Source organism: Solanum dulcamara, chromosome 4, assembly GCF_947179165.1.
Source record: "Solanum dulcamara chromosome 4, daSolDulc1.2, whole genome shotgun sequence".
Taxonomy (NCBI): Eukaryota; Viridiplantae; Streptophyta; class Magnoliopsida; order Solanales; family Solanaceae; genus Solanum; species Solanum dulcamara.
The window spans coordinates 15,697,105-15,711,702 of record NC_077240.1 but is presented as its reverse complement, the minus strand read 5'-3'; the positions used below and the strand labels follow the sequence as shown (position 1 = coordinate 15,711,702).

Below are 14,598 nucleotides of genomic sequence, written 5' to 3'. Positions count from 1 at the left end.
TCACGTTGGTATTACATTTTGATTGTTGATGGCATTTATTCGAGTGGGTCCACAACTCCATATAGAGTTTTTTTCTTCTAAAGAGAGTAAAGCAAATAGGGGAAAAAAGAAGAGTAAAGAAAATCATGGATGCTTCATGATTTGACAACGGCGACCACACTTTGTTAAATTATTTGATGAACAAAAATCAATCAAATGCAAAACTACAGCCACATGAATAGACAAATTCAACGTCAGACGATCAGCACATACAAATAAACAAAATAAGCTGAAAATTTATAGGATCAAATATGAGTTGGAAATATTATGGAAAATATCATGACCGACTCAAATAAATTAGTGGGCTAAAGTTAAATTTAAATGGAAGCTTTAAATTCTAATATATATTTTAATGAAGTTTATTATAGTTAATTATTTAATCTTTCTTGAAACATAGTATTCAAGATTTGTTAAATTTCTATTACTTATTTCCTCTTATATGAAAAGGTTATATTTTCTATAAATTATATTCAATATTAAAAAAAATATTTATAACCTATTATTTTTATAAAAAGATGAGGCCCCTCAAATTTAGGGGTTTAAGGCAATTATCTTTTTTTTCAAAATTGTAGAGCCGCCCCCGAAAAATACTTGATCACAAAATTTATAGAAAACTTTTTGTAGCTTAAGACATATCAAAAATATTGTCTTTAAAAATATTTAACCCGATATAAATATTTATCTTAAAATTCAAAAAGCTCTTGTAAGAAACTTGTGGAAAGTTAGTAATCAACCATAAACAAACAAAACAAAATGAATGAAAATTAAAATATCTAAATCTTTAGAAGTATATCTACCTTATGTAATGTGAAACTTTGTCGTCAATAGGAGGTTCCATCCTCAAGTGGACAAATTATTTTTGGTGGTCTTGAATAATGATACTGATTTTCATAGAATAAAAAATATTCACCTATTGATAAAGAAGTTACCTATCAACCTTATAACTCAATATGAATGATTTTGAATATTTGGTCATGTTTTACTTCAAGTTATTTGAATATTTTTAAAAATAGTTTTACAAAAATGAAACGTCACTAATAATTTGATTTTCAAAATGCAAAATGTGACAGCTAATTTAACTTGGAGTTACTAACTACTTAGGTGAGTCTACTTACGTTGTGGGTTCAATCTATCTATCTATATATATGTAGACAGTTTGGTCAAAATTGATATGATCACAATTACTATATAGGGTACTTAATAATGAGTGTTGTTCTAATAAAGTAAAAGTACCCGGACCAACTTAATTTTTTTGCTATTCCCTGTTTCAAGCAATTTATTGCCATAGTAATTAGTTTAATAATTAAGAATTGTATACATTTATTTTTAAAATTTAACTAAACTGCGCTTATATGAACTAACTTCTAAGCATAGCTTACTTCAATATCAGATAACAAAATTATGGATTAGGATTTGCTACAGTCACTGCTAAAAATAATTAAACGATGGTCAGTTTACAACCACATCCAATACGATGGAATAAATAGAATTTCTTACGTGGTCGTTTGGTAGCTGGATAAAAAAAAAGTTATTCATTTATCATTTTTTATATAATTTATACGACGTGTGATAAATAGATAGAAAATAAACTATTCATGTATAAAACTAATATAATGTTTGGTTGACAAATTTAGAAATGCGTATAATTAATGTATGTATAATTTTATTTGAATAGAAATTAGAATAATTAATACATATATAACTAATATATACATAAAATAATACATAAATTTAATCATAATTAATTTCTACCGTATTAATAACTGCATAAGCTACTAATCTTAAAGATTGCTAGTACAAAGTGTTTAGTTTAAAATTAATATTTATTTTATAAATTTCGTTCGATCAAATTAAAATAACACGGAGTAGGTACTAATATTAACATAAAGTGTCTGCCGACAGTACCACATGCCGACACGTCCACAACACGTTTGTACCAAATTATCCAATTTTCTTAGCGACGTCTTTCTACATAAATTGGAATAAGTACTGCATACACTTTAAACGTGAGATTTCCTGATTGTTTTGTATACTATCCAAAAAAGTTATATATAGAGAATCTCCAGATAGTGTACAACTAGTCGTTTCTATTTTCCTTTTCTTGATTCCTTCTTCTTTACTTATATAAATAAAAAATTATAAGAATGGCAGAAGGTAGTGCAGTAGCAGCTCAACCTGAAGCAGAACTACCAGTTGTTTCTTCTAATTCTCCTGCCATGGCCAAAGCTGATGACTCTAAAGCTCTTGCTACTCTTCCTCCACCAAGTAATTTATCATCCAATTCCTCTTTTGTTTCGATAAAAATCATTCTTCACAAATATTACTATTTATCAGAGTTTGTCATTATTCGAAATTGTTACTGTTAAAGATTTTATAAATTACTCTAGGCCTTTTTTTAGCCACTATATCCCTATTGATGTCTTCTGCTATCTTATCTATTTCGTTTTTTGATCATTGGTCTAAACCACTATATTATCGTGGGAATCGAACTCTCATCAACAAAGGGTGAGAGTTCGGGTAGCCAATCAATTCAACTACTAATTGGACATTTGGCCACGTTTCATTGTGCAATTTGAAAAAACATTTCTGCAATTTGAAAAAACAAATAGTTTTTCTTTTTAAAGTAAAAAATTAGATATTTGTGCTTGGCCATGAATACAAATTGGATTTATTTTTTTACTTTTAATGAGTAATTTGGAGTGAAAACACGTGTTTGTTGCTTTTAAATTTTTTGAAAATTCCGAAATTCTAACTTGAAGTTGAATTCCGGAATTTTATGGCCAAACATGAAAGATTCCCCTAAATCTTTGGTTTAAACCATTATATTATCCTACTTTATTTTTATTATGCTTGGAGAAGTTTGATAATAAGCACAAGTTTGAAGTTTCTGTTGTTGTTGGATATCTGAAGACCACAAAGCATCCAAAGATAAAACTTTTTTACTGCCTGATTATGTTTTACGTCAATTTTGTAAGCAGACAACCTTCAATTCCATCGGTGTTTACACCAAACTAAATCACTTAATTATGGTTGATTAGGTAATATATTGAGGTAAAAATATACCTTAATTAACCATGACTAAATAATAGAATTGTAGCCTGTAGGTAAATAAAAGACTTAAGTATGTTATGATTTTATTAATTGATCTATTTTCAGTTGAGGCATCTAATTCTATTATTGTTCCTATCTTGCTGGACTCAACTAATTTTGATGCCTTTATACTGTTAGCAACTTTTGAATTATTGGAAAGACTTGGTACACTGTTTTTTTTTTAAGATCATTAATTAATAGGTCCGACATCTCTCCTTACTTTTTGACAAATATAAATCAATATGATTAGATGCCCAGCTTAATTAGTGGATGGCCACTCTGGTTTACCGTCATCAAGAGAATTAGTTCTCTGGGAATCATTGGTAGATAATGATTGTAGTGAAGGCAGGTACTTACTGTAGTCACTCGGTACCGCACTGATAGGAGGTAGCAGATACCACGTGGAATAATCGATGTGCGCATGAACGGACTCGGACACTACCTTCGTTTAAATAAAAAGTTGAATGTTAGTATGACTGAGTATTGTAAGGTTGACAATTTGAGGCATTTCAAACAGATCATTGGTCTTAAATTGGCTGATCACGTATTTGAATTTCTATGATTTTTGTAACTAATTTTTAATTGGAAGATTGAAACAGAAAGTACAAATTTGATCTGCTTGTATCTCGAGGGAAATATTCCGTGTCTGATGATATATTCTCATTTACTGATTTTCGCCAGAGCCTGATTCTTCAACAAAGAAAAGTTCAAAGGGATCCCTTGACAGAGGTATGCACCAATATTAGTTCTTGAAACTTTTCTAAGTATATAGGAATCTGCTTATGTTGCATATTGAAGTATTGTCGTGAAGAGTGAATTCCATAGCTGGCTTAGGCAACTTCAGTTGGAATTTTTCCTGTTATGTGACAAAATTCAGCAAAAGAATTGAGTTTATTAGAGTTGGTCACATCTCAGTAGTTAACAATTTCTCCATTCATTTTTTTCCGCTAGATGTTGCTCTCGCACACCTTGAAACAGATAAAAGGAATTCTTATATCAAGGCATGGGAAGAAAGTGAAAAAAGCAAGGTGGAAAACAAGTAAGATTTCTAACTTCCTGTGTTATTCAAGGAAAATGTACAGACCAGATTACTTCATTCCCTATATGGAGAACTAATTGCTCTTAAATCTTAGTCATGTTTCTTTTCTTGATAAATTTCTAATTTTCTGGAAAATGTAGATAAAATATCGTCACTTTTGAAGTTGCACGACATTCTCTTGTGGATGCTTTATGCATCCTCTATGATTATATTGTTATCTTAAACATGTTAACTTCCTTGTGTTCTTGTCCGCCTTTTCTGGATCAAAATGTTAACATTTGTATAGATATTCATTTACTAGTGGAAAGAACCTAAGAAATGTTCTAAATTTTCTGCCCGAAATTGATATACCATTCATCTATACTCAAAGCTTTTTGCCAATTCAATAAGTAAGTCATCTTAACCTTGCCTTATGATTGAATAGGGCCCAAAAGAAGCTCTCTTCAATTGGAACATGGGAGAACACCAAGAAAGCAGATATTGAAGCTAAACTGAAGAAACTTGAGGTAACCAGACTCGAAATCTAGTATACATGCTTCTTCTATAATTTTGTACATGGATGCATTGGGGAGAATGTCTCATTTTGAACTGTTCTGCGATATTGTTTCATGAGATACTCCGCATTCTGGCTGCAAGCTAGGTTGTCATCCAAATACTTATTTCCTTTAGTGGTAGCTAAAGGGGTAACTTCTGTTTTTTGTCGTCCAATGCTGACCAAAATATGGGTAATGCATAGGATGTGACGATCCATGTGGTTAGTTTGTTTAGATATCATTGTCAAGAGAAATATTTAATGATGTTGATAACCTTGTGCAAATTTTGCAGGAACAACTAGAGCAAAAGAAAGCAGAATATGCAGAGAAGATTAAAAATAGAGTAGCCGCAGTTCACAAGGAGGCGGACGAAAAGAGAGCTATGGTTGAAGCCAGACGAGGAGAAGAACTTATTAAAGCAGAGGAAATGGCTGCCAAGTATCGTGCTACGGGACAAACCCCTAAGAAGATTGGATGCCTTGGATATTAAAGCTATGAAATGTTTCATTCCCCTTTGTGAATTTTCATGCTTGTTGCTCTTTATTGGGTGTTTCAAACATGATAAGTTTTTTCCTAGTTTGTGTAAGAAAAGCACTCATGAATGTTTTCAAATGTGTCATGATAATGATAATGATAATTCCCCTTCAGAAGTTTCTACTAATACTTCATACTGCATCTCAGACTATGTATAATGTGTCTGCAAGCTACAATGAGTTGAAATGTTGTCAAGAATCACCTGGTGTTTCTTATTTTCTGGCACTAATGAACATCAGAAATCTCTACTACTACTTCTCCCGTTTGCTTGCTATTCAGGTTGGCCCAAAAAAAATGTAATATGTAAGTATGACTTTTATAGAAACAAAACAGACCTGAATTTCTGAACATTTCAGCTAAAAATACCATGCATGATAGCACGACTGCTAGTACACTATTGCTATTACAAAATATATAGAGGTAAATACATTGTTTTTCCCCTGATGGAGCTGATATAGCCCTCTTGCTATGACATTAATATGTAGTATAGTTAGAATATGTGTTCTTTCCACAGCTGGAGATACTAAAACAACCAGCAGAAACATTTTTCAAAATCGACATTTCAGAGTCACTGATATCAGAGAAAGAACGCTGCATATTCAGCCTAAGGGCAGATCAATGAGCTTTCACTCAAAAAGGGATACAAGCTATAGGAATCACTTTGTCCTAGAAAGCTCATGTCATTGTTACTAGGGAAATCCAAAAGAAGTTGCAATGCTGATTCAGATGAATCCTCCATGGCGTTGGAGCTAGAGGTGTCTGATCCTTGCAAGAAATCTTCAGTATATGGTTGGCCAATTTTCCACTTTTTATATTCATTTTGATTGCTCCCCATTACTGGTGAACCAGCAACACTGAGTTCAACCTCAGTCGTAATGCCTGAAGCTGATCCATACTTTGTACACGAAGATGCTTGAGAGGCTGGACTTTGACACGCATGTTTTTCTCCTTTCTTGAATTTCTTAAATGCCTCTCCTATCTCTGAATTCCATATGCGCAAAAAATAGTCAGTCTCAGACCTCCCGACTGATGATGGAACCAAGAATTGGGACTCTCTAGAAAGACGAGCCTCAGCTTCAAGCCTAGCACTTTCCCATTGTGCCAAATGACGCGCTGAAGGTGATATAGCTGGTCTTCTCAACAGTCCATTGGGATCAGAGTACTGTTCATGAGTCTGAGGATCAATGCCCATAGAAAGCAGGCGCTTTTTCAGGTGAGTATTCCACAGATTCTTTATCTCATTGTCTGTCCTCCCAGGTAATTGTGAAGCAATTGCAGCCCATCTAGATGAAAACTTACTAATGGTTATTCATAGTTATTGAAATATAAATGATGCTGATAGTGTTTTTTACATTATGTAAACGAGTACTAAGAAATACTGGATGTTAAGCATTCAACTACAAAAGGCAAAAAGTAACCTGTTTCCAAGAATGCCATGTAACTGTAAGACAAGCTTCTGTTCTTCGGGGCTAAAAGGACCTCGTATGATGTCTGGCCTTAGATAATTCGTCCATCTAAGACGACAACTTTTCCCACAACGAAGAAGACCTGTCGGTGAAAAATTACAAAATGAATCTTCATAAACAAGTCATGGTAGTACAATTCTTTGCCTTCTTTCAATGCCTATGAGTCCAATTTAGAGAATTATAACTTTCCTACCAAAAGAAGAAAACACAATACCATCTGCCCAAAGCGGGTTACAATAACTAAAGAACCATGCTATTAGCCAGAAAACTGTAACTAGGCTGGAAACAGTGAACCAGTACGTATCGAGGCTAGTTCACTCAGATAACATTTGTCACCAGCATAGACCATTGGCTCATTTTCACATAAGAGGATATGTGTCCAATATTGTTGGTGTCTTTCAGTAAATCATCGATTAGCTCAACATTCTTAGTGCAGACATGGAGAAGAGAAACAAAAGAAAAACAGAAATTCTTAACTTTATAGGCACAATACATGAACTTGACACCTCCTAATGATAACTATGACAAAAGAACAGCAAAGGTTGAAGTACAAGTGAATTGGAAGGGGGTAATAATTTATGTCATTTTGTAAAACAGAAAAAATAAGCTGAGAGTAAAAGTATCACATGAAAATTGGAAGAACATTAATGCTCATGAAAAGGGTAAATTGGTACAATAACTAGCTTTCACACCAAAAGAAGGAAAACATCCTTCTACTTGTCTACAACACAGAAAGTACCCCCTCTCTCCAATTCCCTTCTTTTTTTACTTCACATAAAAATAAAAATTATAACATTGTAGAGTTCACCAAGCCAATGAAACCATAAAATTCAGTCAAGAGATACAACTAGATGACTGCAAGACAAGTATTATTGTCATTAAACTGGATGAGAAATAACACACAGGTGAAATTGAAACTCATAAAAATAGTGCATTTTTAGAGAGTTGGAGCAACAAATGCTAAATGAACACGGAACCTTTGTCTTCAAAATGAGCTGAAAATTAGAAAGATAAAGAGTGGTGAAATTGACCTGCAAGTTTTGGGAGTGAGCGCCAGCTACCATGACCATTCTTGTTGATAAATTGAATGAGCTTCTCATCTTCTTCAGGAGTCCAAGGTCCTCTGGTTAGACCATTCTTATCACAACATGGTGTTCTCCCCATTCCCCTCTTTCATACATACACACTAAACTTTACTTGTCAATGATCAACAAAAAGTCAAGTCTTTTTAACTTTTAAGTAAAAAAAAAGATGAGTGTTCCTAGGAGAGTGAATAGTTAATAAACAGAAGAAAATTGACCTATCAAATGTAATAGCAGAGTAGATAGAGTGTAAGAAGTATCAGCAACTCCATAGCCGGCTACACATTAAATGCCATGATATGATATGATGTGCTATACACAAATACTACTGTTACTTAAATGTAACCATTGAAAAAAAAAAAAGGAAAAACTTTTTGAATGATTGACGTAATAGAAAAACAAAGTTGTATTAAATGCATGCCTCTCTTCCTACACTTTTCAAATTCGTGAGGTTTTCACTATTCAATTTCATAAATTCTTGAGATTTTCACTATTCAATTTCATCATATAATATACTTTCTCTATTTATACATCCTTCTCACTAAAAATAGATGGTTCTTAATATTTATCGTTCACAAAATCAATACACAAATGATATTATTCTTCCTATTTTATCCTTGTGAGTTATTAGTTTTGAAAATATACATTTGACTTACATATAAAAATTAAGTAAATAATTCATATTTATTGGTCAAATTAATTAATCAAAATAAATTAATTCATGTTCCTTGATTGAAAACTTGACTTCAAAAAAATATTAAATAAGTATAGAATAGAATGCACGTGAAATCTAATATGCTGAGAACGGAGAAAGTAGTAACATACTCCTCTGACCAACAATAGTTGTTCATTTTTGACTTGGTACAAAAAATTAAGAAGTTGTAAGTGATAGGTATAATTTTATTAAATACAAGTCGTCTAAACAACGAAAAATAAATAATATTTAATTGCAAGGGTAAAATAAACACATCATGATAAATTATTCATTAATTTTATAAACTAAACAAGTATTTTTGGACATCCAAAATAGTTTAGTAGACATTAAAAATGGACAGAGGGAATAATACGTACTACTTTCTTCGTCTCATTTTACTTGGCTCATTCATAAAAAAAATAGATGTTTCAAATTTATTTTTACTTGTTCGCTATTTTAAAAATAGACTTTCACTTCTATTAGTTACTTTTAATATATTAAGAAAAGACAAATTTCTTTTTCATATTTTACTCTTAACATTAATTACTTATTTTCTTAATTATTTTTTATGATCTAATACTAAACATCAACTAATATGTATATTCTGATAAAATACTCATTTTAATCATTATTTCTTAAAAAACGTGCAAAATTCAAAATAGATAAGTAAAAGTGAACAAGAAAAGTACTTGTCAATTTAGCAAATTAAGAGAGTTTTATTATTCTTTTTCATACTATTTTTAATATTAAATAACTATATAAGATAGTACTTCTAGTAGTCAAATTTAAAATTCAAACCGTCCTAATAAAATTAGTTTAATAACACGTACTCTTAATTAAAATTTTCATACGATTGTATTATAGGTCAACAGGGTTAGATAATATAAAAGGATGAAAATATTAGGCAGAGTAAGTTTCCTGGTCAAAGGCAGTGAGGAAAGAAAATCAGAGTGCAACCAGATCTTCTCTCCAATGTGAGCAGTAGCCAGCAGTCTTGGTGTTAAGTTATAAAAGTTAACTTGTGACTTAGAGGACGTTCGAATCCTGTCCAGTGGCGAAGTCAGAATTTTAATTTAGGAAGTTCAAAATTTAAAGAACTAGACACATAAATTTATCGAATGGAGTTCAACATCTACATATATTCATCAAAAATTATTTTTATCATATATTAATAATATAATTTTTCGCTGAAGAAAATTCGGATGAATCCCCAAGCAATAGATGGCTCCGTCCTAGTCCTGCCTCATGCGAACTAAGTCTTGATACATAAATATTTCTGAATTTCAAAGCTTGTGGTTGATTCTAAAAGTTGATTTCAGACGAATTCCTCGACCATAAAAAAAATAAAATAATGCATTGTGCATTGAATTCAGCTGAAATCAGCATAGGAAAACTGAGAAATCAAGGTCAAGCAATTGAGCCACACTAGTGCTTACTGTCTGGTAACAATTATATCTCTCTTTTTTCTTTTTTTTTGATAGTGTAACAATTTTATTTGAAAAAGGATATTGTCGCAATAGAAGTATACGCATACAAGAAGTAAATAAAAAAAAATAGAAAACCTCAAGAAATAACGATGAGAGGTTACTCGTCAAATATGTAGGCGTACACAAATTTAAGGATATGAGGAGGAAATCAAATAATCAGATAGTTGATCTGTAATTAAATTAAAAATAGTTCCGACAAATATGGAGTAACATTTAATTTTCATGTAGATAGAGAAATGAATTGACAACATAGTATATGTTAGTAAACTGACATTGAAACATTAACAATAAAGTTTGAAAATTAAATGAAGGAATAAAAAATCGAGTCCACTGAATGCACAGTATGTCCTTAAAGAAATTATTCCCCTCAATGTACCTAAGGTTTTGAAATCTTTTCTTCCAGGGTAGAACGATTTACTCACCAGAATAGCGGTACAGCAAATTATGGTGACTGCAAACCACTTAAAGGCAGTATATCACACGAGTTTTTAGAAAGTGCAGAAAAGAAGAAGAAAAAGGTGTTTATCAGAAATTTTCGTTACGAACAATTCTGAGGATCAACAGAAATATATAGCCTGGTTGCAACTTTTCAGAAAAGGTGCATGTTGGAAAAAGATCGCAACTTTAAGGTTTTTAACTTTTCAGAAAAAGTTGCAACCTTTTTTCAAAAACTCCGTTGGAAATAAAACGCTAGGAAATGTTTTAAATTAATTCGGGAAAGAAAGTAACGGGTCAGGTCACAGGTTAGGATTTTTTAATTAATTAATTAATTAATTAAATAAATAATAATAATTAATTAAAAAAATTAAAGAAAATTTGGTCCAAAAAGATTATCAATTAAATCCGAAGCCGAAGCCGAGCGACGACGACAACGCGAGGGGAGATCTTCTTCTTGACCCTTTAGCAACATGAAGGAGTGCTTCTACTTTTAAGTAGGACACTTTTTCTTTTCACCATCTATGTGGGACAAATGCTTATTTCATAAAGCAAAAGGGAATAACTCATTTTTTCCTCCATTTTTTTTTCCTTCATTTCTCATTCAACCTATCAATTAAATCGCACAGTATATAATAAGGAGAGTACATGTGTATGATCAAAATGTATGAGCATATAATTAAAATTAAAATTAAAATTAAAATGAAAGTGAAGAAGAGGAGTTAATGAAACGTAGCAATTCATCATAAATACAGGTAGACAAAATAATATATGGTAGGAAAAGCATGTATTAAAGATAAATTATATGACTATGGGGAACACACACACACACACGCAATAAAGGGAGCATCTTTTTCTCGTGATAGGTCACAATGAGGCCCTTTTCTGGGCCTACCCAGACCCCTACCCTGCTAAGTGCCATAGTTTCATTTTTTATAAATGACTGTATATAACTATGCTTATTATATAAATTTTCGTTTATCGAAAATAAATTTCATAGGTAAATCTTTTTAGTTGTGATAACAGAAGTGATGGGTGATTGTGGCTGGTTGTTGGTAATAATATTTTTATGTGAATCATTTTTATCATTATTCTACACTGTCAGATTAGCATCGCCGCTAACAATCATCAATATTATTGTTAACCACCATCATAAAAACTTTCAATTACTAACATCAACTAATTTTACTATCACTATTTATCAAATCAGGGCGCCACCATCACACCAAGCACCACTCCATTATTAGCCACTAGCACCAACACCACTAAAATCACCTCAACTATCACTAACAAACATAATTTCTTTTAATCAAATAATGATTTTATTTTATCAAATTTATATTTTTGTAATATTAATTGTTTTTAATTTAAATCATATATATAATATGTTTAAAAATGAAGTAAATTAGGTAGATTTAAATTTGAAAAACAAATAATCATTTAAATGTGTATTTGAATCTTAATTTAAGCAAATGGACCTTAATTAATACACGAAAACTAGAGAAGTTGCAAACAAGATTCGCTAGTTGATGTAAGCTACAAGTTAAACTTACCCAAATGAATTTGAACCTTAATTAGAGGGTTAAGGTCTTGAATTCTAGTTTTTAGTATGATTTTATTTATAGGAAAGATTTTGCTGCAAATAATATCCTATATGATATGAATTTGAATTAATTAGATTTCATTACAAATATCGAACATGAGATGAGAAGGAAAAAAAAAAAATTGAACCTGCGACGTTGGATATCGGCAAGAAGGTCTTATCATAGTCAGCGAAATGAATGCGGTCAATTTTTTGTTTGATTTTTCATTTACTCCACGCCGTCCTATTTCTACCTTTCCACATCCACATTTGATTCCACACAATAAATAATAAAGGCCTCCGCCACCCCCACCCCCACCCCTCCCCCCCGCAAAAAAAAGAATTATTTACCCAATATAAAATATAGTATACATTTTCAGTACAAATATAACATACAGTATATTATTTTTTTATAGGAAAAATACATAAAGTTATTACTGAAGTTGTCCCATTATTTTAAAAAAATATCTTAATTTTACCGGTGTCGTATAACCCCCTAAAGAATTTAAAAGTAAAACTATTACCTCATTTTTTCAGTCAATCCCACTTTTTAAAAAAAAATAATTTTCACATATCAATGACTAATTGCCACATGTTAAAATGTCATAAGCTAATTTTAAAAAACAGAAAAAAACTAATTTTTTCCCAAATGTTATAAAATTTAAACAAATGAACAATTTGAGAAAGAGTAAATAAGGGAACAGGAGGAAGAACAGAATAGAAGAAAAAATAGGTGTGTTTATTTCTTCTCCGTGTATGACTATTTATAGCCTGAATGAATAGATGAGATAAGGATGAAGGAGTAAATTTTCTTATAGTGGGTCCCATAATGTGGACAACCACTACTCTTAACACTCCCCCTTGGATGTCCATGCGTAAAAAAAATCTACTGAAAAAAAATATACAAAGTTATTCTGAACATCTATATCTGGTAATACGCTTTGATTGCTGCCTCATTAAAAACCTTATAAGAAAAACCCAGTGGGACAAAACCTTGGTTAAGAAAAAAAGAGTGCAGTTCGTATTTTACTCCCCCTGATGAAAACTTCATTTGATATTTTGGAGACGACGCATTCCAACCTTATATCTTAGTTTCTCAAAAGTTGATGTTGGTAATGCCTTTGTGAATAAAACTGCAAGATTATCACTTGAACGAACTTGTTGTACATCAATATCACCATTCTTTTGCAGATCATGTGTGAAGAATAATTTTGGTGAAATATGTTTCGTTCTGTCTCCTTTTATGAAGCCACCTTTCAATTGAGCTATGCACGCGGCATTGTCTTCAAATATAATTGTGGGTACTTTAACATCATTTTACAGACCGCATCTTTCTTTGATGAACTGTATCATCGATCTCAACCACACACATTCTCTACTTGCTTCATGAATTGCTATTATTTCAGCATGATTTGAAGAAGTAGCAACAATGGACTGTTTTGTAGATCGTCATGATATAGCAGTTCCTCCGTGTGTAAATAGATAGTCTGTCTGAGATCGAGCTTTATGTGGGTCTGATAAATAACCTGCATCTGCATAACCAATAAGGTCTGCGCAATCTTTGTTAGTATAAAACAAACCCATATCACTAGTACCCTTCAGGTATCGCAAAATATGTTTGATACCGTTCCAATGCCTTCGCGTTGAGGATGAACTATACCTTGCTAGCAAATTAACAGAAAATGTTATATCAGGTCTAGTTGCGTTAGCAAGATACATAAGTGCGCCAATAGCACTGAGATATGGTACTTCGGGATCAAGAATTTCTTCATCCTCTTCTGGAGGTCAAAATTGATCTTTTTCCACTTCAAGTGATCGAATAACCATTGGAGTACTTAATGGATGTGCTTTGTCCATGTAAAATCTTTTTAAGATTTTTTCCGTGTAGGCAAATTGATGAACAAAAACTCCGTCAGCTAAATGTTCAATTTGCAGACCTAGACAAAGTTTTGTCTTTCCAAGGTCTTTCATTTCAAATTTTTTCTTTAGATATTCAATTGCCTTTTGTACCTCTTCAGGAGTTCCAATGAGATTTATGTCATCAACATAAACGGTGAGTATAACAAACTCTGATTTCGTTTTCTTAATAAAAACACATGGACAAATAACATCATTAATATAACCTTCATTTATTAAGTACTCACTTAGGCGATTATACCACATGCGCCCTGATTGTTTCAGACCATATAATGATCTTTGCAATTTTATTGAGTATACTTCCCGAGACTTTTTACATCCTTCAGGCAATTTTAATCCTTCTGGAATTTTCATGTAAATTTCATTATCAAGTGAACCATAAAGGTAAACTGTAACTACATCCATTAGATGTATATTAAGATTTTTATGTACAGCTAAACTGATAAGATATCGAAATGTTATTCCATCCATAACAGGTGAATATGTTTCTTCATAGTTGACTCTCGGTCTTTGAGAGAATCCTTATGCAACAAGGCGCGCCTTATATCTTACAATTTCATTTCTCTCATTTCGTTTTCTAACAAAAACCCATTTATAGCCAACTGATTTTACACCTTCAGGGGTTTGGACTACAGGTCCACAAACCTCACGTTTAGCAAGTGAGTCTAATTCTGATTGAATTGTCTTTTGCCATTCTGGC

At 31.9% G+C, this 14,598-nt stretch overlaps 2 protein-coding genes across 2 annotated transcripts; one reads left to right on the top strand and one right to left on the bottom strand.

Moving 5' to 3' along the window:
- The first annotated feature begins 2,059 nt into the window (after positions 1 to 2,059).
- On the top strand, positions 2,060 to 5,362 carry LOC129886583 (remorin 1.4-like). Its single transcript, XM_055961334.1, has 5 exons — positions 2,060 to 2,304; positions 3,811 to 3,858; positions 4,081 to 4,168; positions 4,593 to 4,674; positions 4,994 to 5,362. Exons 1-5 carry the CDS (start codon positions 2,184 to 2,186, stop codon positions 5,189 to 5,191), a joined length of 537 nt encoding a protein of 178 aa, XP_055817309.1. The 5' UTR covers positions 2,060 to 2,183; the 3' UTR covers positions 5,192 to 5,362.
- A 277-nt stretch (positions 5,363 to 5,639) lies between these two features.
- Positions 5,640 to 7,887, bottom strand: LOC129886582 (transcription factor MYB17-like). The gene is made up of 3 exons (XM_055961333.1): positions 7,733 to 7,887; positions 6,654 to 6,783; positions 5,640 to 6,518 (listed from the first exon to the last, which is right to left on the bottom strand). The coding sequence occupies exons 1-3, from the start codon at positions 7,863 to 7,865 to the stop codon at positions 5,840 to 5,842; spliced, it is 942 nt and encodes a 313-aa protein (XP_055817308.1). The 5' UTR covers positions 7,866 to 7,887; the 3' UTR covers positions 5,640 to 5,839.
- Positions 7,888 to 14,598: the final 6,711 nt, after the last annotated feature.

What these genes read in the sequence shown, in the direction of transcription:
- LOC129886583 (XM_055961334.1), top strand. Translation starts at nt 2,184, where the DNA reads ATGGCAGAAGGTAGTGCAGTAGCAGCTCAACCTGAAGCAGAACTACCA. An exon ending in TGCTACTCTTCCTCCACCAA is followed by an intron (nt 2,305 to 3,810) that starts GTAATTTATCAT and finishes GATTTTCGCCAG; the next exon opens with AGCCTGATTCTTCAACAAAG. An exon ending in AAAAGCAAGGTGGAAAACAA is followed by an intron (nt 4,169 to 4,592) that starts GTAAGATTTCTA and finishes ATGATTGAATAG; the next exon opens with GGCCCAAAAGAAGCTCTCTT.
- LOC129886582 (XM_055961333.1), bottom strand. Translation starts at nt 7,865, where the DNA reads ATGGGGAGAACACCATGTTGTGATAAGAATGGTCTAACCAGAGGACCT. An exon ending in CTCACTCCCAAAACTTGCAG is followed by an intron (nt 6,784 to 7,732) that starts GTCAATTTCACC and finishes TTTCACCGACAG; the next exon opens with GTCTTCTTCGTTGTGGGAAA. An exon ending in CATGGCATTCTTGGAAACAG is followed by an intron (nt 6,519 to 6,653) that starts GTTACTTTTTGC and finishes GTTTTCATCTAG; the next exon opens with ATGGGCTGCAATTGCTTCAC.